The sequence below is a fragment of the Gorilla gorilla genome, chromosome 13 (genome assembly GCF_029281585.2).
Source record: "Gorilla gorilla gorilla isolate KB3781 chromosome 13, NHGRI_mGorGor1-v2.1_pri, whole genome shotgun sequence".
Lineage (NCBI taxonomy): Eukaryota > Metazoa > Chordata > Mammalia > Primates > Hominidae > Gorilla > Gorilla gorilla.
In genome coordinates this window covers 113,071,817-113,097,646 of record NC_073237.2, presented here as the reverse complement: position 1 = coordinate 113,097,646, position 25,830 = coordinate 113,071,817, and the positions used below count along the sequence as shown (strand labels likewise).

The following is a 25,830-nucleotide window of genomic DNA, read 5'->3' as shown; positions in this document are numbered from 1 at the left end:
CTCTGCCTTTGTGATACTGTGGTTGCGTGCCTTATCCACTGCCCAGGGAGAATAGTCACGGGGGAATCGTCATGGGGAAGGATAATAGAGCTCTCTCACTGAGAGGGGAATTGTTCCCCAGGGAAGACCCCACAATCTCACAGACCTAGGTTTAAATCTCTGTCTGACTTCCCCATCACTTGCAAGCTCTGGGAAACCTCAAAAGAGTCATCTAACTCCCGTGAGCCTTTCCTGTAAAAGAGCATAGATGGAGGAGAGAACCCACATGTGCTTAAGGGGTCCTGGGGGCCAGGCACTTTTTATGTGTTAAACCATGTAACCCTGCAAGGCCATTATTGTCCCCTTTAAACTTGTTAGCAAGGTCATGAACTAACCCAAGGCCATGTGGCTAGTCTATAGTCATGTCAAGATTTAAACAAAGTCGGTCTTGACTCCAAAACTGATGGCATATCCACTATCTTACATCACCCCTGACCTGTGCTATTTCAAAGAGGGACCCAGATGTAGATCAAATGAAATGATGGATGTAAAAGACACCTTGTAAAATGTTACAAAAAATTTCTATGCCTTCCTTAATTTTCATTTTTTTTAAGATCATAAAATTTCGGAGCTAACATGGACTGCAAAAGGTGTCTAGTCTAATCTTCCTTCCTAATGAGGAATCAAGTCTATAATATCTTTCCTGAGTGGTTATCCCTCTTTGGATACCCCCAGTGATGGGGAATTTACTACCTCCTAAAGCAGACATGTCCACGGTCTGTGAGGAGGTGCTGTGCTTTAATGGAAAGGCCCCTGAACCTGTCATTGATCCTGGTATGTCCTTGGACAGTTTTGCTCTCTGAGCCTCAGTTTCTTCCTCTAAAATATAGGGTATGGGCCGGGCGCAGTGGCTCATGCCTGTAATCCCCACACTTTGGGAGTCCGAGGCAGGTTGATCACCTGAGGTCAGGAGTTTGAGACCAACCTGGCCAACATGATGAAACCCCGTCTCTACTAAAGATACAAAAAATTAGCCAGGGGAGGTGGTGGTGGGTGCCTGTAATCCCAACTACTCAAGAGGCCGAGGCAGGAGAATCACTTGAACCCAGGAGGCGGAGGTTGCAGTGAGCCGAGATCTTGCCACTGCACTCCAGCATGGGCAACAGGAGTGAAACTCTGTCTCAAAAACAAAACAAAACAAAACACAATAACAAAAAAATAGGGTATGATAATTTTTTTTTTAGGATTCTAATGAGAAATAAAGATCATGTATATAAAATGCTTGGCACACTATGGGTATCCATTAGTGGTTCAAATTGTTATGATTCTTTGTTTTGACTCAAGGATCCTTGGAGATTTCCTAATAAAGGGAACTGTTGCATTTCAAAAGATTTATTATTATTATTATTAATTATTATTATTACCAGGAAAAATTCCTCCCTCCATCACATAGCTTCATTCCAACCATAATCCCCAGGTGGGGAGCTGGGATGGGGAGGGCAAGATGAGAGTCAGCGGTAGAGTAACCCAGGGATGAGTTTATGGTTAGGAACAGAGGGAGAGTTAGGCCGCCAGTGGATAGGCATTTATTGAGAGGCTACTATAAGCCAGGCTGTCTTCTAGGCTCTGTAGAAGGGGAGGAATATAGACCATGACCTTGACCTTAAAAAGCTGACAGCCATTCCAGTGGAGAAGCTTTTATTTCAGGCATGAATCCAGGAATGAGCAGAGATGGAAGGAAGTGAGGGATGGAGTGAGAAGATGGTTTTATAAATTACTTGATAATCAGAAGGAGTTTTTAAATTTGTTTTGTTTTTACGTTTGGACATCATGCCACCAAGTGAAAGAGCTACCTCTCAACAGCCTGTATCATTCTGCCTCCCTCTGTTGGAGATAGGCCTTGGCTGCCAATGCCCCCAGCAAGTCTGCTTTGAACATGAATGAGCAGTAATGGAAGGAGCAGAGACTGCCTTGTCCCTGGTGTCTGAATCTTCTTGTGCAGACATTTTCTCTGCCCTTAGTCAAAAACACAGCCCTCCCTTCCTCCCTCCACACAATCTCCTTTTCTCCCTAGCCTCTGCAAAGGAAGGACAGGAGAGGCAGAGCAGATAAACAAAGAGGATGTATTTATAAAAAACAACCTCACTCCAGTGGACATATCTTTGGGGATCATGAATATTTTACTTTAACATGAAAGCCTCTAAAAAACTATTTTATTCCTGAAAAAGCTAAGGAGCATAAGGAGGAAAAAAAAAAGTTGACAGTAATGGACAACTTTAATACTGCAGTAATGTCCAGGAAGAAATCATTTGTTCCAATGAGATTCTCATTTTAATCTTGGTATCAAATATCTCTTTTAAGTGCCTACTCACCAGGGGACAAGAGAAAAGGATAGAAAATGTGCCTGCCATTTGCAGAGGCACAAGAAAGCGTGGATACATAAAAACAGTAATAATAACTGCTGATGTGACTAGCATCTTTTTAATGTATTTTTGTTCAGCTTATAAAAAAGAGAGTTTGCAAAGCTTAGGGTAGAAAATTTAGAAAATAGATGTGAATATAAGTCAGAAAACAAGAATTTTTCATTTACCACTGCCGAAAGATAATCATTTGCTAGCACTTTGTTGTGTCTTTTCTGTTTTTATTTCTTGTTTACACCAGTGTTTCCTGAAATTTATTCTATAAAACATGAATTCCAAAGGACCTTTCATACAAAAGGGGTTTTATGGTCAAAGAAGTTTGCACACTACTTTCATGCATATTAATATAATCAAGATGCTGAGAAATTATACAGTTAAACTTTGTTTTGCCTGTGCTTCTCAGTCTTACTTGAAATAGAAAGAGTTTATTTCTGTATACATATATTTTACATAATACTTATGAACATCCATGTTTCCATGTTAAGAAATGATAGTCTACATAGGGGTCAGCAAACATGAAGGGAAAGTTAATAAATGCATTAGGCTTTGCAGTTGGTTTGTATTGCAACTGCTCAACTCTGCTGTCATAGTGTGAAAGCAGCTACAGAAAATACATAACAAATAGGCTGTAGTTTACTTACATGTGGTCTACATGCACAACATTTCTAGGTTACCAGAGGGCTCCCACTTCTGGTACCTTACTTGAGCCTCACAACATGCCTACGAAATAAGAGTATTAGAGAGAGCTACAGTGTCAGATGTTGAAACTGAAGCACTGGGATGTCTAGTGCCTGGTGGCAAGTTGCAAATGGGGTTAGGTAAGACATAGATCTGACCTGAGGTTGCTCTTGCTTGTAGGGTAAAGGGGACTTGCAAGCTATAGAGCAGAGAGAAAAATGAGGGGTAGGGCTGAGATTAGAGACCAGAAAGAGGCCTGGAGGGTGGGGTTCATAAAATTGTCAATCCCAGTAAAAGTTGTACTTCAAAGAGGTGTCTGTTTCCCAGAGCCAAGAGCTGCAGGGTGAGCGTTGTGGTGTGAAGCATCTTAATTCTGGGCTCACGTGACCATCTTATTTTCTCTCCCAGGAGATATCAGGTATGATGAGGCCATGGGTTACCCCATGGTGCAGCAGTGGCGGGTCCGGAGCAACCTCTACCGTGTGAAGCTCAGCACCATCACCCTCTCAGCAGGTGAGGACCACTGCCTGGGCAGCCAGGGGACTTGGAATAATTTAGAACTTGTTGCCAAGGACCTAGCATGTGCCAGGGCATATGACAGCACTGGGGATGCTGAGGAAATGAGGATGCATCCTCTCTGCCATCAGGGAGTCCTAGGGAGTGTGGGTGGACAGGAGTCTGACAGACAGTACGGTCGATGCAATAATGGGGAAGCGGTGGCACAGAAGATGGAGCTAATCATTCTGGGGGAGCTAGAGAGGCTTCCTGGAGGAAAAGGTATCTGAGTAGGGTGTGGAGGGATGAATAGGAGAGTGGGGATAAACAGTATCTAAGTCATATTTATGTTTTTGAAGTATTTCAAGCTTGTGAATTATAAATTCTCCTCAGACACCAATTTCTCTTTCTCTCCTGGCTAATTTATTTTCCTGTCCATCTCCGATACAAAAATCTTATATAACCCCCACACCCCCATCCCTTTACATGCACCACCCACATTATATCCACATGAACTTTAAGCTCCAACAGATGACAACAATTTATAGTGACCAAAATGGTGCATGTTCTCTCATGCCACAGTGACTTTGCCCATACTGTTCCCTCTGCCTGGACCTCTTTATCTTGGGAACATATACTATATTACTCTGTGATGCCTCCCCCATTCTCCATTCCCCTCAAAACAACTCACGGAATTCTCGGTGTTTGAATATCTATATCGAGACACTAACAAGTCCTTGATTTATATTGGAATCTTGTCTATGATTTGAGAACTGTGGGCGGGGCTTGGGTCTTATTTATTCCAGTATCTCCAAAACTAACAAAGATTAGCATGTTGTTGGTGCTCATGTATGATGGAGGAATTTTTAAAAATAAATGAAAACTGAAAAATAAGGAATGAATGAAGGAATCTGGAAAGATGAGGCCTGACCTAGGATATTCTACCCTAACTCTTACTAATAACACTTTCACTGGTTTATTGTCTGAGTGAGTGTCCTCTAATTATCTATGAGGTCTTTTGTTCTCTTTTCTTTGTTCATCAGCAAAATGGAGCTCTTGTAGCCTGGGAATTGGAGGATTTCACCCTCTGGGAAGTAGAAATAGTAATTATTGCTGACATCTGTTAAGCATTTTATAATATTTCATTTCTTATTACAGAACAGTACTGTGAGGAAGACATTATTTATCCCATTTTTCTTCAGATAAGTATACTGAGGGTTAGGGAGGTTAAATAACTTGCCCAAGGTCACACAGCTAGTAAGTGGCAGAGCAGGGAATGAATGAATCAAGGATTGGATTGCAGTTTTGTCTGCCTGGATAAGAGCCTCAGGGCATCTCTGTGGTATTGTTTTTTATTACTTAACAGAAACCATCTCATTATTAACACTACTGTATTAATTACCCAGTTGTATTACTTAACAGGTTGATGGAGAGGGGTTGTTCTCATCAAACACCCATTCTTTGAGCCCTATTTTTGTTTTCTGCCCCCCACACCCCACACTGCATTTGTGAATAAGACTATGATGTTCCTATTAGAAGTACAAAGGTGCATCTGCTTTAATTAATCAATAATGATGCTCCTGGAAAACCCATTTGTCAATCAAATGTTGGCAAATTGGAGCTCACTTTTAATGTTGGAGAGAAGATTGTTCTTTTACATTTTGCTTTGATGTGGCACAGTGTTGGCTGTTCTTGTAATAATTGTGGTTGGTGTGTTTGCTGTGTCCCAGGAACTGGGCCATGTACCCAGTTGGGGTGGGTGTGCAGGGAGGATGCATGTGCAGATATAGAGACAAATAAGGTAGAGCTTCTGACTTTAAGGTGGTGCATGTTGCAAGTGCAGACAGTAGGCACTCCTGTCCATGATGATGTGAAAGGCTTCTTGGAGAAGAGGTGACTTCCAGGGGCCTTGAAGCATAGATGTGACTTAGGGAGGACATAGGGAGGCCATTTCAGGTGTGTGTGTGTGTGTGTGCGTGTGTGTGTGTGTGTGTGTGTGTGTGTGTGTGTGTGTGTGTTGAGGGTAGTGAGAATGCAAGGAAAGACAGAATGATAGAAATTTCAGGTCACATTCAGGATAAATAATAAAACTAATTTGGCTGGAGCTAAAACTTAGTGTGGGTGGCTCATTAGAGATGAGCTTGGAACCTTGAATTTCTAAAGAAGGTCACTAGGCTTTGTCCAGTAGCAGGGAGGAGCTCAGGAATGCCCCTGGAAGAATAGCTTGCTCATGTGCCTGTTTGAGGAAGGAGAGAAAGAGGGAGCAGTTTTTACTGAGTGACTGCTGTGCAGGCCCCATGTTAAGTGCTGAGGACTTAGCCTAGGACTAAGAAATAGAGCAGCAAGAAGGCTCTGTGGAAATCTAGGGAGAGAGAACACACCACTGTTAAAGAGAGGGAACAGCAGAGATATAAAGAAAAGCAATGCTACAGGAAGCTAAACCAGGAATCAGATTCATGGACTCAGAATATGTGCTGACTCTGGGTAAATGCAGCCTTAGGATTCCAGCCATGGGCAGTTCAAGCCCTGGTTTGTTTGGTGCGGTGGAAAATGCATGCAGTGTGCAGTGAGAACATAAGTGGGTTTGAGTACAGCTTCTTTCTCTACCTGGAAGTTCAAGATAACTCAATTTTAGTCTCTCAGCTTTGACTTGCTCATTATACAATGGGGGTTGTTGTTGTCAAGTTATATATGATTGTGGCTAAGGTTAAGTTACATAAAAAGGGTGAAACATCTAACAGTTTTCCCAGTACACATTGGTTGCTCAGTGTTTGCAAAGTTGCTCAAAGTTGCTCAGCTTTGACTTCTTGATTTATCTTTTTTAAGTTCCCATGATCTACGTTGCTGAGTTTAGGCCTTCTTCTCCTGCAGATTCCCTCTTGGTCACCGTGTCTGATGTACCCCTCAGAGAGGGCATTCTTTGCCATTTAAGTGAGGGAATTATGTGTATGTTTGGACTAGTGCAGCCACCAAGCTGCCACTGTGCTGAGGGTAAGGCACAAAATCCAGGTTGGGAAGAACTCCTGCCACTGTATAATTTGCTAGCCACCAGCCTCTCACATCTGACCACCTCCACATGCTCCTCTCTTGTCCAGGCTTCACTAATGTTCTCAAGATCCTGACCAAGGAGAGCAGTCGGGAGGAGCTGCTGTCCTTCATCCAGCACTATGGCTCCCACTACATCGCAGAGGCCCTCTATGGCTCAGAGCTCACCTGCATCATCCACTTTCCCAGCAAGAAGGTCCAGCAGCAGCTGTGGCTCCAGTATCAGAAAGGTAAGCCCGGCGTGCCTACTGGAGGAGGTGGCCAGGCAGGCTATAGAGGCAAGGGGTCTGGGGAGACAACTGAGCTGCCTTGGATCTAAATCCTGGCTCTGCCACGTCTAAGCTGTGTGACCATGGGCAAGTCCCTGCCTCTCTCTGAGCTTCAGTTTCACCATGGGCAGAGTGAGGGATCGTATAATGATTTTGCAGGATTCTCTCAAGTCAGGCATTTTCTGAGGCCTCAAGTTAGTGTTCTAGACTCCAGAACCCTTGCCTTCTCTTGCAGGTACTGTGCTTCCCACATTTTCTCTTTGAAACAACTGCCAGGGATCAGGTTGGGGGTCAGCAAGTGGTGTCTTCTTGACACTTTCTTCTCTCCAGGCTTCTTGGGAGAACCCAAGAAGATCTTGGGTTCTTCTCTCCCAAGAAGAACTCCCTTCCTTTGGAAAAACAATCACCTCATAACCAAGCAGACAGTTTCCATTCTGTCCTGTAGTGAGGCTTTTATCCTCAGGAAGGGCCAGCAGATTTCATTTCCCTCTGACTCTCAGCTATTATCAGAATTGGAATTCCTCACACCAGGTGCAGGAGACCAGTCTCTGCCCACTCACCTTGCGAAGGTTATTCCTTTTCCACCTCAATTTTCTCTTCCTGTGAAATGGGTACGTAAGTAGCTATTCTTGTCTGCTTCTCACATTAAAGATAAGTGGTTTATGCAATAGCATTTTGAGAAAGTTAGAAATATCGCACATGTGTATACATGTGTTTTAATAGGTCAGTGTATTCATACTCCCATTTTACACATGAGAAAATGAGTCTCAGATGTGCCACATCAAGTACTCATAGACACACAGCTAATAAGGGTCAGGATTGGAAACCAAGGCTGGCTGGCTGCAAAAGCCCATGTTCTTTCCCTCTTTCAACTATACTGAAATGCTTCTTGATATAGTTAATACTATTATTATCAACTATTTGTAAAAGAAAGTCTCTCAATTGATGGAAAGGGTGAAGAGCAATGTTAAAAACATGCTTGCATCTTTTCATACAGCTCAGCCACCCTATCTCCAAGAACAAAAGCAATCATAACAAAAAACCACAAAATGTGGGAGCCAGGAGGGATCTGAAGGATCTCATTGAGCATAGCACTCCAGTTTCGCAGTCGAGGAAACTAAGTCCATAGGGGAGAAGAAGGGAGCTTTCACACAGCTTTGCTTGGCAGGGCCAAGACCAAGTGGGGTGCTCTACACCTCCTGTCTAGTGCTTTTTATGCAGCTGCACATTCCCAACTGGATAAAACCCTAGTCCACCTGCCTTCCCAATCTCTAGATCCCTTCCCTTTTGTCCCTGGGGGCTTTGCATCCCCAGTTGTGCTCTCAGCCCTTTCTGCTTCCTGTGTGCAACTGTGTGGGGCACGGGGTGGTTTATGGGCACAGTGGATATAATTGAGTTGTCTGGGAATAGCTCCGTTTTATGGCTGTGTCAATGACAGTCTTTAAGGAAGTGCATTAAATCAATAGAAGTCTCATTGTGCTACCCTACAAATAATGTGACACATCATTAAGCAGGGCAATAAGCTTCAGGACTTTGAAGTAATACAATTAGGTTATGTTTATAAAAACCTTCACTCACTGTGGCTACATAACTAATTTGCTTCATACCACGTTTGGGGCTTGGGACACTACTCTGATTCTAAATCCCACCCCTTCTCCATCCTTAGCTGTCTTCAGACTTTAGACTTGACTTTCTAATTCCAGAAAATTCCATTCCTTGTATGGTGGATCATGGAATCTGTTACAAGTAAGATGGGAGAGGGGGAAGAAAGAGTGCTGAAACAACAGCTGGAGGGGTCCCCCTCAAGACCTGGCTTTGCCGCAAACTTGTGGAGTAAACTTGGTGTTTTCCTTCCTGGGCTTCTAGTCTGCAAAGGCACTTTTCTTGCTTCTGTTGTCCATACTTGCTCCCAAGAAAAGGACAGAGGATGCATTGAGGTCAGCTTAACCATTCTGTGTGTGTTTCTTCCCCTCCATCTTCACCTGCTGTGACCACCTAGATGGTAGATCAAATACTCTGGTTTTATTTTTTATATTTGGGAGTGATGCTAGGGAATGGGGAGATGAGAAGCTGGGGATTTGCATCTGTAGAGTTGAAAGAAGCCTTTGGACTTAAAGATAGCTAGTATCCCCTTTTCTCCCCGGCCATGAGTTATGTGTCACTGCCATCTGCTAAACGGAAACCAGGCCAGGATGAATCTGGGCTTGGAGGCTGATAACTCGATGGGCAGAACTTGTGAGAGGAGGAGAGATAGTGCAGTGCTGAAGTGGGATGGAGGGTGTTTCATGTCTTTACTCCTCTTTCCACACACCTGGCAGGTAACCTCAGGTAAAGGAACTTCTAAGTCTCAGTTTCCTCATGTGTTAAATGAGGGATAGTAATTCTCTTGCATGGCTTTTGGGAGAATAAAATGAGATGACGTAGGTAAAATGTCTGGTACATAGTAGGTACATAGAAAACAGTAGCTTGAAATAAAGTAAAAATTGTGGGCATCAGCTGAGGATTCTAGTCCCAGCTCCATACCTTGCTAGTGTGTGAGCTCAACCCTCATTTTCTTTTTTTTTATTTTTATTTTTTGAGATGGAGTCTCAGTCTGTCACCCAGGCTGGAGCTCAGTGGCACGATCTCTGCTCACTGAAAGCTCTGCCTTCCGGGTTCACGCCATTCTCCTGCCTCAGTCCCCTGAGTAGCTGGGACTACAGGTGCCCGCCACCATGCCCGGCTAATTTTTTCTATTTTTAGTACAGACGGGGTTTCACTGTGTTAGCCAGGATGGTCTCAATCTCCTGACCTCATGATCCGCCCATCTCAGCCTCCCAAAGTGCTGAGATTACAGGCGTAAGCCACCGCGCCCAGCCTCAACCCTCATTTTTATCTGCGAATTACAGATGTCACTAGATAAAGACAATCCCTGTAAGTGTCATTTTAACTCTTAGTGAAGGGAGGAGTGGAGGGCCAAACTTGGTAGAGTAGGTTGGGGAAAATAGACCAAATAGGGCATGGATAACAACCATGAGCATTTGTACAGCCCTCTACAGTTTCCAGATGGCCTTCCTGTGATCTTCCCATCTACCCCAGAAAGCAAAGGAGGCAAGGGTACTTACTTCCCCCTTTACAGGAGGGAAACCTTAACTTACAGAGGCAAAAGGCCAAGAAGATGGTATTTGAATCCAAACTTGAGCCCAGTTCTTCCTTCATCCTAGCTCCGGTGTCCCTGGATATTAGAAACAAATGCCCTAGACTTCCCAGGTTTCATAATGATGGGACCCTGGCCACTTTTATGATCTGGAGAAGCCACTGGAAATTACTGGAAAGCCAAGGGAGATGGGGTGAATGTGCCTGATTAAAATATTTCCCATGAGGAGTTTACTTTACTCTCATTCCCCTAAGTGTTTCTAAAGGTACATTGTGTGGGAAAATAAAGTCATAGTTATTCATTAATTATCTGAATATTTCCCAACTGCTTTTTCTCTGTATTTTCTTTGTGTGTGCATCAGATGTTGTGGCACCAAATAAAGAAGATATAGGCTCTGTTCCTACGTTGTTCATTACCAGCATGCCTTAGTCTCCCAATATTTCATCATTTTTGTTACAGACTTTTAAAAATCCACTGGTAGACAGCTGGGAAGAGGGAGGAGGCTGACATTTCCAGGCTGGTTGGAATACCCAGTCACTATCATATTATGCTCTCTAGCTTTCATGTGCCAATTCTGATCAACTAGGGAATGGCTTGTCTAGAACACTGTGTTTAAGTTATTGGGATCATCGTGATGATCAGTTGGTAATGTCTATTCTAGACACAGAAAGGAAGTACAGTGGTCTAGATCCCCTGTATTTTCTTCCCTGTAATAGGGCAAAAATAAAAGCTGGAATAACAGACCTAGTTTTTGATGTTGATTCCAGAGGGGGCACTGGGCATGCCAATAACCACTGGTAAGATCTCCAGGCAGGAAGGCAGAGTTTTATATCACCAGGTGGGAATTCTGAGCTTTCCAGTAGTCTGTAGGGGACTGGAACACAGAACAGGTCAATAAAGTAGAATCTAATGCAGGAAGAACTGGGCCTTAGGAAACAACTAGAGCAGCCAAAGTCATCCCTGGAAGCTCTAGGTTCCAGGCATGATTAGCATGGAAGCTGTTTAGCCTGTCGGGTTTCTTTAGCCATCACCTCTGCTCCCGTGCCATTCCCCCAAGCAGTGTGTGAACTTCTGAGTCTCTTCCTCTAGCATAATACTTTCATTGCATGTTTCTGTGCTCTTGATATCCCTGTATTTTGAAAAAACTATCTTCTTCCCACTGGGGCTCCATTTCACCCTTTGACTTGATATTCACACATTCTCCCTAGCTGTGATCATGATACATGAGCTTTATATCATGATGAGGGTTCACTGTATAAAGTCACCCTTCCTGTGGCTACCTTGGATAAAGACTTTCTCATTTGGAGATAAAGCACAGGTTTTACAATCAGATGGATCTCAATTCAAATCCTGGCTCTACCTCTTCCCAGATGTGTGATCTTGAGCAAAGTGATTCATTCTTTAAGATCAGTTTTTCCATATGCAAAATGCAAAGTCATTGTATAGATTGAATAAGAAAATAGAGCAATGGATGGACCCATCCAGCTCTGAGTTGAGGGCCTAATTATCTTGATCCAACCCATGCCCTCCACCCAAGGCTGCCACATCCACTTCGATTACTGTGTTCCCAGGTGTGTATGTTTGTGTGTATGTATGTGCATGAAGGCACACATGTGTGTGAGCAGGGGTGGGGCTTGCTAATTTGCTCTCATCGCTTGTCATCATTGTGACCCAGGATCAAGGGCAGAGGTAGATTGCCCTGGGATTGGGAGGGGCCTCAGTGAGTTTAGCTACAGGCTTGGAGCCAGTGAAGGGAAAGAGCTGTGGAACTGGACTGGGGAGATATCAAAAGGAATCTGTAACTTTTATCATCCCCTGTCATTCTCTACTTAGGGAGGTGATAGATGCAGGAATTAGAAATATAATAAGTTTTTTGAATTTTTAATTGCTTCTTTTTTATAGAGAAACTGACTATGGAAGATGACAGATGTGTGTGTGTGAAGGAATTGTTCATTCTGTGTGTGTGTGAGAGAGAGGGAGGGACAGAGAGCTAGAGCAAGAAAGAGAGGAAAAGAAAGGCAGACAGAGAGAGAGAGAGAAAAGAGGGGAGGGGAGGAGGAGACAGAAAAACAAAGAGAGATAGACAAAGGCACACCAAAATCCACAAAGAGAAATGGGGAGATAAAGAGAGGCTAGAAGTGAAAGAATGCTATGCAATTAATATGTCTTTTCCAAGTGTAGTGCCCAGGTGACCCCTGTGGAAGGACATTCTCTGTGTGAAGTTTGCACTGCTCCTGAGTTTAGATTGGGAGAGTCCATGGTATAGAAATGTCCCCACAGATAAATACATGTCGCCACTTTTAAAAGGTGTCTTATCTCTATTATCATTTTCCTAGACTGTCCAAGGGATTGCATTTCTGCACTTCCATTTGAATTACAATGCGCTTTTGAATGTCAGCTGAAACATTCCCAGACTACTTTTTAAAGGAGTTTTTGGCTGTTTAAAAGGCATCTCAGGGATTGTGGGTGGAGGAGGAGAAGGGAATGATTATTCAACTGTCGCCTTTTCTTTTGAGGACAGATGTGGCCAAGGGGCTGATGAAAGCTGGATAATTCTCCAGAGCCTTCAGTTTCCTGAGGGAACTTGCTTTTAAGATGGCAACAAGATATGAACGGAGTTGTTCTTAGGGTCTGAGACCTGCAAGGTCTTGGTTTACTTCCTCAGTGATTCAATATCCTGCGGACAGTTTTCGGGTTCCATCTTGCTTGACCTTTCAGTAGCCTTTGACAAAGTTGTCTGCTTCCTGTGTGAGGCACTTTCTGTGTTTGTTTCGGTGATACTAGATCTTCATGATTTTCTGCTTCCCCTCTGGACTGTTGCGTCTCTGTCTCCTCTGCAGGTTCATCCTCTTCTGCAACATTAGTAAGTGAGGTTTCACAGGAGCCTGTGTTATGGACCCCTCTTTCTAGACTTGTTTCTATGGTCATGATCTCTGTTGTAATCCCCACACTGATGAGTCCTACTTTATACCTCCAACATCAAGCTTTCCTCTGAAATTTGCTATCATTCTAGTTCTCTTGCCTGCCCAAACTCCACTCCACACAACCTAATACTTTTCTAGTGTTCTAGTGAGAAGCACCATTATCTGTTTAGAAGCAGAACCAGAAACCTAGGAATCCTTCTCAACACCCTCTCTCAAGATCTGAGAGCACTGACTTCAAACTGCTTGATCCCAGGACAGTCACCTCTGAATCTTAACTCCTTAATTTTATCCTAGGTGAAAAATCTCAGCCTGGCTGCACTTGTCTATGGTGATGGGAGGTGGCTAACTATCCCTTCCCTCTCCCTTTGTACCTTAGTTTCTGAGAAGGTCTTCTGCTGATTTCCCCCACCCATTTCCAAACCATTTCAAGTTCTGTCAATTTTAATTATCAAATAACTCTTAAATTTGCCCACTTTTTTCTTCCTCACTGTTGCCACCCTATTCCAAGTCACCATCATAGCTTGTCTGGACTCCAGCTTTGTTCTCTTGCCTGGTCAGCCTGCATCTACCCTGCCTCCCTGAATCCTAACCACACGGCAGCCCTGAGGATGTGTATTAGCCAGGATAACAAAACCAGAGAAACAGAACCAACAGGATGGATATGTAGCGAGAGACTTATAGGTAGATATATATATACACAGATACAGGTATAGATATGTAAATATAGATATAGATGATATAGATTTATTATAATGAATTGTCTAACATAATTATTGAGGCTGAGAAGTTCCAACATCTGCAGTCAGCAAGCTGGAGACCTAGGAGAGCAGATGGTGTAATTCCAGTCTGAATCCAAAGCCCTGAGAACCGGGAGAGCCAATGCTATAAGTTCCAGTCTGAAGGCTGGCAGGCTTGAGATCCAAGAAAAGATGTTTCCACTGGAGTCCAGAGGCAGGAAAAAACCAATGTCCTAGCTCAAGACATTCAGGCGGGAGGGTCAACCTTTTGGTTCTATTGGGGCCTTCAACTTACTGGTTTAAGTCCACTCACATTAAGGAGGACAATCTGCTTAGTCAGTCTACCAATTCAAATGTTACTCTTTCCAAAATCATCCTCACATACATACCCAGAATACTATTTGACCAAATAGTTTGATAACCCAGCCAAGTTAACGCATGAAATTAACCATTATAGGATGTTTCTAAAATAGAGATCCCATCATGTTATTCCTTGGATTAAAACTTCTAGGTGCCTTGTCACTGCCGTGAGGATAATTTGCAAATTCCTTCTCATGGCCTCAGGGCTCTAACAGTTCTGATCTGTCCTCAGCCAACCTCTTCAGCCCTGTGTGTCTCCGTGCTTTCTGCCGTTTTGTCTTACTGACCTTCCTTCAAGTCCTAGAACAAGCTGCAATCCTTTTGTCACTTGGCCTTCTGCTTATTTTTTTTTCCCATTTTTGCTGAGATCACTTCATATCACCCAACTCAAATGTCACTTTCTCAGAAAACCTTTCAAGAAGCCTCAGGCTATGTCAGGATCCTTTGCTACATTTTTATTTTCTTAGAATGATGTTCCTTTGCTACACATAACCTGTTTGTAAGTTCACATTTATTAGTTTACATCTTTCTCTCTTGCTGCACTATAAGCTCTGTGAGGGCAGGGACCATGCCTGCTTGGCTAATACCTAGCCAGTGCCTGGCATATTGATAGCATTCAATAATGTTTATTGAAATAAATGAGTGAGTGATACTGAGTGAGCCTGGGAGGGTCATAAATGCCTTAGTGGTATAGGCAAAGTGTTGTTCATCTGCTTTTGTGTTTTATTTGGGGTGAAAGTCTCCATAGCTTTCTTGAGGTCTCAAAGGGTTCTCTGACTCCAGAAAAGATGAAGACTACTGATGTATTAAAAGCAATTTGTTGAAAATTTGAGAGCACTGACTTTGAACTCAGATAAAGCTGGCTTTTTTGATTCCTAGCTGCTTGACCCCAGGGCAGTCACCTCTGAATCTAAACTTCTTAATTTTATCCTAGGTGAAAAATCCCAGCCTGGCTGCATTTGTCTATGGTAGGGTCCCAGCATGGTGGTGAGAGTTGGCTAACTATCCCTTTCCTCTCCCTTTGTGCCTTAGCTTCTGTGCAGTTATTTGTAGGATCAATCTAGCTCTAGGGAAGTGTTTTCTTGCAGAAGGCAGAGAGACTGGAGGAGGTTAAATATGAGCTGGACACTCACTAGTTTACAGCACGCCAGAAGACAGAGCCAACTTATTTCTCCTCAGAAACATGCAAAAAGACAATACAGGATGTGGTTCATTAAACACAAATAGGCCCATGAGACTGCCGTTTCCACAAGATGAAATTACCAAAAAAAGCATTTGTTCCCCAGTTTAGATTGAGTCCATCTGGAATGGAACACCCTAGTCTTTTTCCTATTGGTGCATACCAAGAATAATAATCCTCTGTATGTGCTCAGTGCAGTGCATCACACAAAGCACTTTCACATACATTATTTCATCCAGTTTACTCCTCACAAAAAGTCTGTAAGTCAAGCATTGTTATCTGCATTTCATGCTTGAGGAAACTGAGGCTCAGAAGGGGAAGGTGACTTGTCAGGATTCACACCAGGGAATTTGGCAAAGCAGGGATTTGAACCCAGGCTGCTTAATCACGGAGTTGGTGTTGGTTCAGTCATACCACAGCAGCCTCAGAGAACTCTTCAGATGTTGATATCAAACCCAAAGGTAAACATTTGCTCTCCTGTTGTTTCTCTTATCCACAGGTAAAAGAAATGAGGAAAGCTAAGACTTGGAATTTAGACCTTCAGCTTGAGCAGGGGTGAAAATATTCTCTTTACCACCAATATCTCCCAGCATAATCTGCTTCCGAATCTTAGCTTCAGGGCTGCATTATAAAGCAAAGTCAAACCTTACAAAGTCAGAGTGGGAAGAGGCATTAGCAATCACATAGTCAGGCCTGAGTCTTTCTTTATGTGCCCATTGTAATCAACTGCCTGGAATACTGCATTGAGGTTCTGGGCCAGGACTCTGCTCAGTGGAAAAGAATGCAGTGATTACTTAGCAATGTCTGTCATGGGTGTGACAGTAAGAAATAGTGACTTGTGTAAGGTGTTTTCCATTCTTATCTTGGTTAGACATTCCCATTCTACAGGTGGGAAAGATGAGGTCAGCTTTATGCAATCAATTAGAAACTGCAGTGGTGAAGGGAGAAATTTAATAACCAGGTAGAAACATGGTTTGGCCTTCCCTCTCCAGAAAACTTAGAACAAATTCAAAGACTACCTGTTGCCAAAGCCTCCCACGTACTTATAAATGGCAGAGTCTTTGATTGGCAGACTGCTCATTATATTATTTGGGGTATATGTGTGTGCATCATTACCTAAAGCACTGGAGACCATCCCCACTCTCCGTCTTCCTAGGGGAAGTGACAAGAGATTGATACTGTTGTAAACTAGTTACTCTGATTCAAACAGGTGCAAAATCATACTCATTCCCCTGTCACAGTCACAGTCCCAGACAGAGATGCAGGGCCTGAGGGAGCAGGATTGTTAGATAGGACCCTTTTCTCTCAGCAGTCTGGCACTAAGAATGTGGAATTTCCCTGGAGATGAATGTGGAGCTTTTGCTATCTCTCTGCCTTCAGCCCCTTAATGAGAACAAAATGGCCTGGAGGGAATACAGATACATACATTGAAGTTTTTGCCTTCCCTCGGTCATTATCAGCAGGTCTAACCTACCAACCTGAGAGGAGCCTTGCTCACAGACAGTCCTTTCAGACACCACACCCCAGGGGGCCCTGTTCTTCCCTGTCTGCCTCTCATTTCTTTCCTTTATCCTTTCTCACCGCTCTATCATTCCACAATAGTTCCTTGAGCCCCTAATATGAGGTGCTAAGGAGGCTAAGGCAAGTGAGACACAGTCCCTGCTCTCCAAGATCCCACAGTCAAATGGGAAAGACTAATAGGTGAACAGATTTTTTTAATAAATGCTTTATAATTTGATAAATGCTGTGATAGAGGAAAGCACAAAGTGTGCATGTGTATGGAGGGTGGGGAGTGGAGGGAACAAGGCTGAGAGATGGGCCCCTAACCTACTAAGGGTGGGCTGGGAAGTCTTCCTGGAGGAAAAGATGTCTAAACAGGAACCTGTGGGTGAGTAGGCATTTGCCAACTGGGAAGGTGGGGAGGAAGGAGACTCTACGCAAGGAGACAAAAATGCAAAGCTAGATTTGTAGGAAGGCCTGGTACCTTTAGGAATGGCGAAGTCTCTTGGACCAGTTAGGAGCAATAGTACCTGCATCCCCTCAGTGCTCCTAGGGAATGCTATTGGCTTCTTTGTTAGATCTTTGAATGTCACTGGGCCTCAGTCTCCCAAGTAGTTAGAGACACTTCCATTGCCTCTGTCCACAGCTGAGAACTGTCACAAATAGAAAAGACTGAATCTCCAATGCCTTAAATTAAGTGAAAACAACTGGCCACTTTGGGAGATACCAGGGGAATAGCTGGAAAAACATTTAGATCTCACATGATTCTTACGCAGATGATGTGAGATCATGTGATTACGTGGCTCATAGCAGGAACTCAGCACAAGTCAGTCATTGATGCATTCTCCTCCCGATAGGTGTAAGTTTCAACAAATGGCAACATACATAAGAAGCTATGTGTCATCTGTTCCATTCTCTAGATGTGTGACTTAGGTCAGGTCTTTTAGGTTCCTGGGACTCAGTTCTCTTATCTTTAACATGGGTATAATTATGCTTATCTTGCAGTATTGTTATGAGATTTAAATGAATTGATGTTTGTAAAGTGATTATTGCTGCACCTGGCATATAACAAATGCTCAGGAAATGCTATTATGATCATCATTCATTATTATCATGAGACATAATTAAGCCAATAATGATTATTATTACTGTTAGTTTTCTCAAGCAAAAGGCATAATGATACAGCCTTTTCTGGTCCTGACTACAGCAGCCTAAGATATATGTCTTCTTCCTGCCAGACTTCCTATGTCATGGCTGTTTCTCCCTGGCTAATCTGTCAGCTTTTGAATTTGAGCTCTTCCTAAACCTGCAGGTGGGAATAGAAGGTGAGAATGTCAGATAGCACAGCCTGGAGCTCAGCAATAGGGCACATGGGAGCATGTTTGCACAGCTGAACACCAAGCTTATATTGTTCTAGAAGAATGTATATATGTGTGTATATGTGTGTTGGAAGAGGTGACAGAGGAAAGGGCAACAATGATTTACATGTGTTGAGTTCCTATTATGAGTTAGTTAATCACATAATCTCATATTGTCTTCATAACAACCCTGTGAGGTCCAGATTAATATTTCCATCTTCCTAATGTGAAAACTTATCTGCTCAAGGTTACATGGCTAATAAAAGGTAGAGCCAGGATTCCATCCTAGGGCTATCTGACTTCCACGTCCTTATGCCATGTACTGAGAATTCACTACATGCCAGGAGATATGCTGGGCATTTCACATGCACAATTTCATTTAATCCCTACAACTTCCTAAAATTGGTATCTTTATCCTAGTAAACTGAGATTTGGGAGTGAGGGGTAAGATATACAACCCAAAGGCACAGAGTTGGCAAATAGTATTCTCTCATGCCTTCTCTTTCTTCTGTCTTTTTCATGCTCCAATTCTCTTACCATTTACATTTTACTATTACTTAGCCAAAGTGGGCACTCCCAAAGTTCTCTTTGAGTGGCATTTCTCTTCTCCCTGCAACAATTAGAAGTACTTAGTCAGGAAGAGTGAAAAAAGAGGGAGATTGATCGGCAGGATGTAAGCCTGCATGATGCTGACCAGCAGGCTCTAGACCCTTGTTTCCTAGCAACCCCTTGGCTCTGAGTCAGAGTGCCAGCTCTGAGACGGGCCTTAGAGATCAACTTGACCATTGATACATTGGGTAGGAGCTGGCCTTAGTTGTCTTCATCTGATGTACCAGCCCTAGGCCCCAGGCTTTCCTCTTTAGGGTCCTTTGTCTTTAGGGTCTTCCTTGCTGTTCCCTCCTACTCCACAGATGCCCCGAAAGAAGGCTTCTTTTGGAGATCTTGATTCAATAAGTCTCCGGGGTATGGGGCAACAGAATCATTGAAGTTTACAACTAGAAAGATCCTTAATTTAACAAATATAGATGGTGGAAATGGAGTGCCATGGAGAAGAAAAATAATTGCCCAAAGAGAACCATTAGTTAATAATAAGATTAGGACTCAAACAGGATTAGTACTCTCTTTCTTCCCCCATCCAAGGAAGTGTGTTGAGTGGCAATTCAAAAGGCCATGTGTCCAAAGGTCACATTGCTGCTAATAGGCAGAGACAGGATTCCATCTCAGTACTGTCTGACTCCCAAGTCCACATGACATGTACTGAGAATTCATTACATGCCAGGAGGTATGCTGGGCATTTATTATCTCCATTTCCTAACGTGGAAACTCACCTGCTCAAGGTCACATTTTTACGTTCGTAACAGCTTTATTGAGATATATTTCATATACCACACAGTGAAAGGTATATTTTTGAGCCTTCTCTTCCAATGGTGACATTGCACCAAAACAAAGTTCGGGTTGAGTCTAGAAAGGAACACAACTTTCAATTATTTTACAGTTGAGAAGATTCTCTAAGGAAAAGCAAATCAGAGGGAACCACTCCTCCCACCTTTCAACCATACCCCACTTTCTATTGCAGCTAGACTTAATGATTCAGGGATGCAGGTGCTAGGAGAAGCAGGAGGTGGCATAACCAGCTGATGCTAATTGTGACCCAGAGTGCTCACATATGTCAACATATGAGCTAAACTTACCCCTGGTTTTATTCAGCAACAATTATAGTGCCTACTATGTTTCAGGTACTGTGCTAGATGCTATGGATGCAGCAGTAAATTAAATATTGCCTTGCCTTCAGAGAGCTCATTTTAGTCTTGGAAAAAGATATTTAATGAGAAAAATCATCATGAAATATGTAAATGCTAGAGGGAGAAATATAAAATGTGGCATGAACACCTGGCTCAAAACAGTTAAGGTGGATCCGAAAGGGCATTCCAGAACACTTGAAGAAGGTAAGATTTAGGCCAATACAGGTGGGTATGGAGAGGGTAAATGTTCCAAGATGCAAGAAAAGCATGTACAAAAATGTCCCTGAGATAAGAAAAAAGAAATTGTGGATGGAGCAAAGCTCTAGAGGGGATGGAAGTGGTGGTAAGATAAACCTAGAAAGATAGATGGACAGGAATCAAATCCCACTGGGATGTATAGACCATGTTAAGAAAGTTGTACCTTTACTAGGAGCAATTAAAGGTCATTTAAAGGTTTTGTATATTATCATTAGCATTTGCATTTTAGAATTTGACTCTGGCTAGTGTGGGATAGGGCTTGACTTGGGATGGGAGGAAGTATATGTGAGATGCTAGATTAGAGTTAGGAGGATCAGTTAGGGAGTTGTAGTAGTGTTTCAAGGAGAAAAATAATAGCTTAAAATTTAGCAGCCATGAGGATTCGGAGAAAAAATTAAGGTATGTGAAAAATATTAAGTTACTAGAATGATGAGAACTTCATGATGGGACAGTAGAAGGTGAAAGGTGAGGAAAATGATTAGACATGGTGCCAAGCTTTCTGACTTAAGGGCCTGACTGAATGCTGGAGTTCCTTAGGTGAAATAAAATGGAGCAGTAGGTATGGTAGAGCCAAGTTCAGTTTTGAATATATTGAGTCTGAGATTCCTAAGGTATATACAACTGGCAATATAAAATGGGAAGCTGGGTATACATCAATCTGGTGATCAAAAAGAAGGTAAGACATGAAAAATACAGTTTGGTATGTAGCTGCATACGTGATTGAAGTCATAGAAAAAGATGGTATCTTCCAGAAGAAAAATAAATGTTCCCTTTTGCAATTTGTTTTCTTAAGCTACTTTCCTGCTGCCATACCTTGTATTATTTCTGACATTTTATTTAGAGACATTTTATTTCATTCAGAGAGGCTGACTATGCTGCTCATTTTTAGGCAGCTTTTACTTGTGTAAAATGTTATGGGGCATTGAAGAGTAGTTGTAGTACATATTAAATAGGCTGGAGTTAATATGCCCATTTCATTGAGGAGAATAAATAGGCATAGTCGCCAGAGCAGAAAGGAGGAATACACACTTTCAGGGTTGTTGCTTGAGCATTTGCACCTTACATTTGGCTAATTAGCCTTCTATGCAGGGTCTACGGTATATTTGCCTATTTGTATGTGGCCTTTCTCCCAGTGTATCAATTAATGGAAGTTTCATTCTTCTATATCCAGTCCCTGAGTCTTGGATCAGGCAAGGTAATATGCATGTCTAATCCCTTTCCATCCTTTCAGGCCATGACATTCTTCATTTAACTTCATTTCTTACACTTTTACAGAATCATTAAGTGTGTCAAACAGGTTTCATATCTTGGGGTCTGAGGGATTTAGAGATTTATTACTAGTTTTAAGTTTAAATATTAAACGTCATTTCACAAAACACATGGCTTTATTCATGTGGTTGCTCAGAACTTACAAAATTTTCTTTTTTCTTTTCTTTTCTTTTTTTTTTTTTTTTGAGATGGAGTTTCACTCTTGTTGCCCAGGCTGGAGTGCAATGGTGTGAGCTCAGCTCACCGCAACCTCCACCTCCTGGGTTCAAGTGATTCTCCTCCCTCAGACTTCCCTGAATAGCTGGGATTACAGGCATGCCCCACCATGCCTGGCTAATTTTGTATTTTTAGTAGAGACAGGGTTTCTCCATGTTGGTCAGGCTGGTCTCAAACCCCCGACCTCAGGTGATCCCCCCTCCTTGGCCTCCCAAAGTGCTGTGATTACAGGCGTGAGCTCACTGCACCTGGTCTGAAATTGTCATTTATCGTAATATGAAATTTCTTTCAATATTTAACTCTAAACATCTGTTGTCACTCTGAAGTAGTGGGATGTACCCCCACCCAACATTTGCTTCAGATGTTGAGGCTGATGATACCACACACACACACCAAGAAGATATGAAAAGATGTATCACTCACATAATGAAGCTTTCTAGGGAGAACAGAGGGAGCTTCCAAGCAGGTCCAAACATGGTTTGAGAAAGCAGGGAAAGGAGATTGGCTTGGATTGGGAGGTGAGGGGTGTAGGGTAAGGTTGGGGAGGTTCTCATATATTATCTTGGGCTTGCATGGATTGAGCTTCCCTCTGGCACCAAAGGTAGGCCTACCTAGGCTTCCTTATCAGCTTTCCCAGATGTGAAGCTGAAGAAGAGGGAGTAAGTAGAAGAATTTGAAAGTTGTTAGCAGTCATATACCAAAAATGGAGTCAGAATCTTTATTACAATTCATCCCTGATATTTGACTGATGCCTGAAATGTGGCATGTTTCATTTAATTGAACTTGAACTTGTTTAGGTAAAATAAACCATTATGGCTTTCTATGAGGCCTGCAGCCTGAGGCTGGTAAGGGAGGTGAAAGTTCCATTAAATGCCTTGTACAAGAGCCCAATATTATGTATTTTGAGAAGTGAAATGAATGCCCTAGTCACTATCAATAATTTCTAGACTACTGAAGGGGTTAAAGTGTTAATGAGGCCTTTTATTGTGGATTTATTGTGAGCAGAAATGACCTTGACTTATACTTTGAGTATAAGTCTATATATATGAGGCAAGAGAGCCACAGAGTTATTTAACCCAAAGAGGCAACCTTGGATAGAGAACTGTTTTTGCTGCTATTGGCTGGAGCAGATGAGCAAATCACTGGCAATGGTTCAACAGTCTATAGAACTGTGCAGATGTTGGTCAGGGTATTCAGTGCTAAAAGGACCGCATAAAGTTTGGCCAGTTGTGCTGACTTGGGTCCTGTTTCATTATCAGGGATGTCCCAGTTATGGGCTAAAAATCAGGAACTTTCCAGCAAGCTCCATCATATACAATGGTAGTGATACCATCTATAAAGTGGAGAAACTCCCTTTACTCTTCACTCTGTTGATTGCAAGGGCTTCCACAGATATCCAAAGGGTCTGGGAAGGGGGATGACTTTTACCAGCACCATGGTATTTAGCAAGGGGCTGAGGGTGGTGGTGGGAGACTTTTTCCTATAGGTGAAATATGCCAGGTTTGGCTCTATGCTACAGCAAGGAAACCTCAGTGGCTATGTTGAACTTTTAGGGTGTGATTTCAAGTCCCAAGGGATAATGGGCAGCTGGTATGGAGAGTCACAGGCTGAGGGCCGGTGACAACCCGCCTGTTTCCAGGAGAGTCCAATATGCAGCCAGCAATTGCACTCTAATGGCATATAGCATGGGGCTGAAGGGACACTTTATTGCACAAGATGCCTGTGGGCAACTTAGGGCCATCAAGTGTGGGCCAGAGACTTCAGGAAGCATGGGAGGAGGTTGCTAAAGCCTTTAAGGACTCTCAGGGGTCACTAATTGTAGTGCCTGTATTATAATTCATAAGTGAGCTTAAGTAATAGCATAAATGGGTTTAAGTAAAATTTGTAAATGAGAAATATGCTGTCTCCAGAACTCAAAATAGACTAAAACATATTGGGCTTTTAAAAAAATTGCGAATGCTGTTTCTGGCAAGTGTCAGGGATAGAATGGCCCTCAGCTAAATAGCTTTCAGGAATTTAACCAAGGTGGAAGGACTTGGTAATATGTGCGGGGTAGTGGTCCATCCCTTTTTCGTGAGCTCTTTTATGACTGTATGTATGTCCTCAGTGAGTGTGCCAAATGAATCTTCTTGGAGGATGATGTGATCAGTATGATCAGTGTTTACTGTGCTCCTGAAGAAAGTTAAATGTGGTCAAGATCTTGTCTGCAGGCTGTGTGAAGGCCTGGCTGTTGTTATCCCATGGGTAGCTGAGTAAAAGGATACTGCATCCCTTTGATGGTGAAGGCAAATTGTGGCTGAGTCGCTGCTAAAATATTAGCCAAATCTATGAATTAAAAGTATTTACCAGTTGTTGATTAAAGTTAGTAATTTTGATAATATTTGATATGGGAGCCTTATTGGATAGAACTTCAGCATTAACGTGGCAATAATCTACTGTGAGATGCCATTCATCCTTTCCAGGTTTCTGAACAGGCTACATTGGGCCATTAATGGTGAAGCAGTGGGGATAGTCACTCTTCTCTAAATAGGTCTGGTATATGGGTTTCAAACCTCAAAGACTCTGTTTTAATTTAAATTGGGCCATATTAACTATTTTAACCAACGGAGGAGGGGAAGGTCCATGCCGTCCCATTTTGGCAAGCTGATTTGTAAGTGCCAAAGACTTAATTCAATTTTAATTTATTACTCATTGGGTTAGAGCATCCATGCCCACTATGGGATATTTTAAGTTAATGGGTGCTATGGCTATGGGGGAATTTAGGCAGGGCAGTAGTTCTGATTAAGATGAGGCATACCTATTTGTCTTCCTAACACGTCCTAAAATATCCTCAGTTAACTACCCTAAGATTATAGGGGTACTTTGTTTAAATTTAGGGGAATTCCAGGTATAATTTGAAGCCCAATATTAAGGCCATGAAGGGTTGACAACTGGTGCATTTCAGCAAATGTTAAAAGTTAATTCGGAACCTAGGTTGTAGAGGTACAAAAGCCAAATAGTAACCTTTTATCTTGTTTTGTTGTTGTTGCATAAATTCTTTAATTTTGGATTTCCAATTGGGTCAAATTGTGAACGTCTGTTTTAGTTTTTTATTTCTTTCCCCCAGTATCCAAGTTTATTTTATTTTCCTTTTGGTGGCTACTCTATATCATTTGGTGGTGGTGTGGGGAGGGGTTGGGGAGGAGGGAAGGTCCTCTCGATCCTGCTCATATGTGTAAGATTCTTCCTCCAGAGTTGCAAATACATATAATCAGGATTAGGGTCTCTCCCGTGCCAACAGTCGCTTTATAGGGTTTGAGGACCCAGGGCTTAAGCTGGCTTTGAAAGAACTCCTTGGCTATAGCATGGATGCTTTTCCCTATAACCCTTAGGATCAGGAATTTTTTTTTTTTTTTTTTGGTCAGGGGGCATAGTGGCATAGTGCATAGGCAGAAGTAGGAAGAAAGGCATTTTGTAAAGTCCTAGTAAACCATCTGCTTTTGGGAGTGTGCACCATAGCATTCAACATGGTCTTCATCCATGAGTGACTACCAACCAGCCTGCATATTGCATAGGGTATGATTGTTTCTTTTGAGTACGCCATACAATGAGGGCAACACCTGGTTGAGATAAACAACCAAAAATCACAGGGTAAGAGTCATTCCTCTGAGCCTCGTGACAGTCACAGCTTACACTGGGATCCAGAAACACAATTCAGAGACACAGGTAAGTCTTGACCAAGACACATGACCCAGGGCCACTTTAATCTTGTTCTTAAATGCCACTTTATTCTTGTTCTTAAATGCCAATTATCAAAAATTCCAACTTAGCTGAGCACATCTATAACAGAAGCTTGGTAAGGCTCAGTGAACACAGTACAAAGCAGCACAGCACAAAGCATGAGCTTGCCAGCAGTGACAAAAAAAAAAAAAAATTCTAGCCAGCAAGAGTCAGTTAGCAAACTAAAGCAAGAGGAGAGCCCTGCAGTGGTAGTGGTCATCTCCTAGACCCTCTGCTTCTTGCATAAAGTGTTTAGTCATCCCACAGAGGAGAGGTTGAACCCCTTACCCAAAACTTGGTTTAGGTGTTAAGACTGATGTTACATTAGGACCAAATAGATATGAAAAGGTTTATCACTCACACGAGGCTTTTACAGAGAGCAGCGAGTTCTCAAGCAGGTCCAGAAATGGCTTGAGCAGGGAAAGTAGAGGAGCCTGGCTTTTCCTAGTGGCTTGGAGGTAGGGCTGCAGTGAGGATCTTAGGTGGTTTGAACTTCCACCAGCCA

At 42.6% G+C, this 25,830-nt stretch overlaps 1 protein-coding gene across 5 annotated transcripts in view; it reads left to right on the top strand.

The window, feature by feature from the left end:
• ASTN2 (astrotactin 2) overlaps positions 1-25,830 on the top strand; it is a 983,906-nt gene that overhangs the window by 677,957 nt on the left and 280,119 nt on the right. For all 5 annotated transcript variants that reach the window (XM_031014728.3, XM_031014726.3, XM_031014725.3 and 2 more), the window contains 2 exons: positions 3,486-3,590; positions 6,668-6,847. In XM_031014728.3, coding sequence (XP_030870588.3) covers positions 3,486-3,590; positions 6,668-6,847 — 285 coding nt within the window. The remainder of the gene's footprint in view (positions 1-3,485; positions 3,591-6,667; positions 6,848-25,830) is intronic.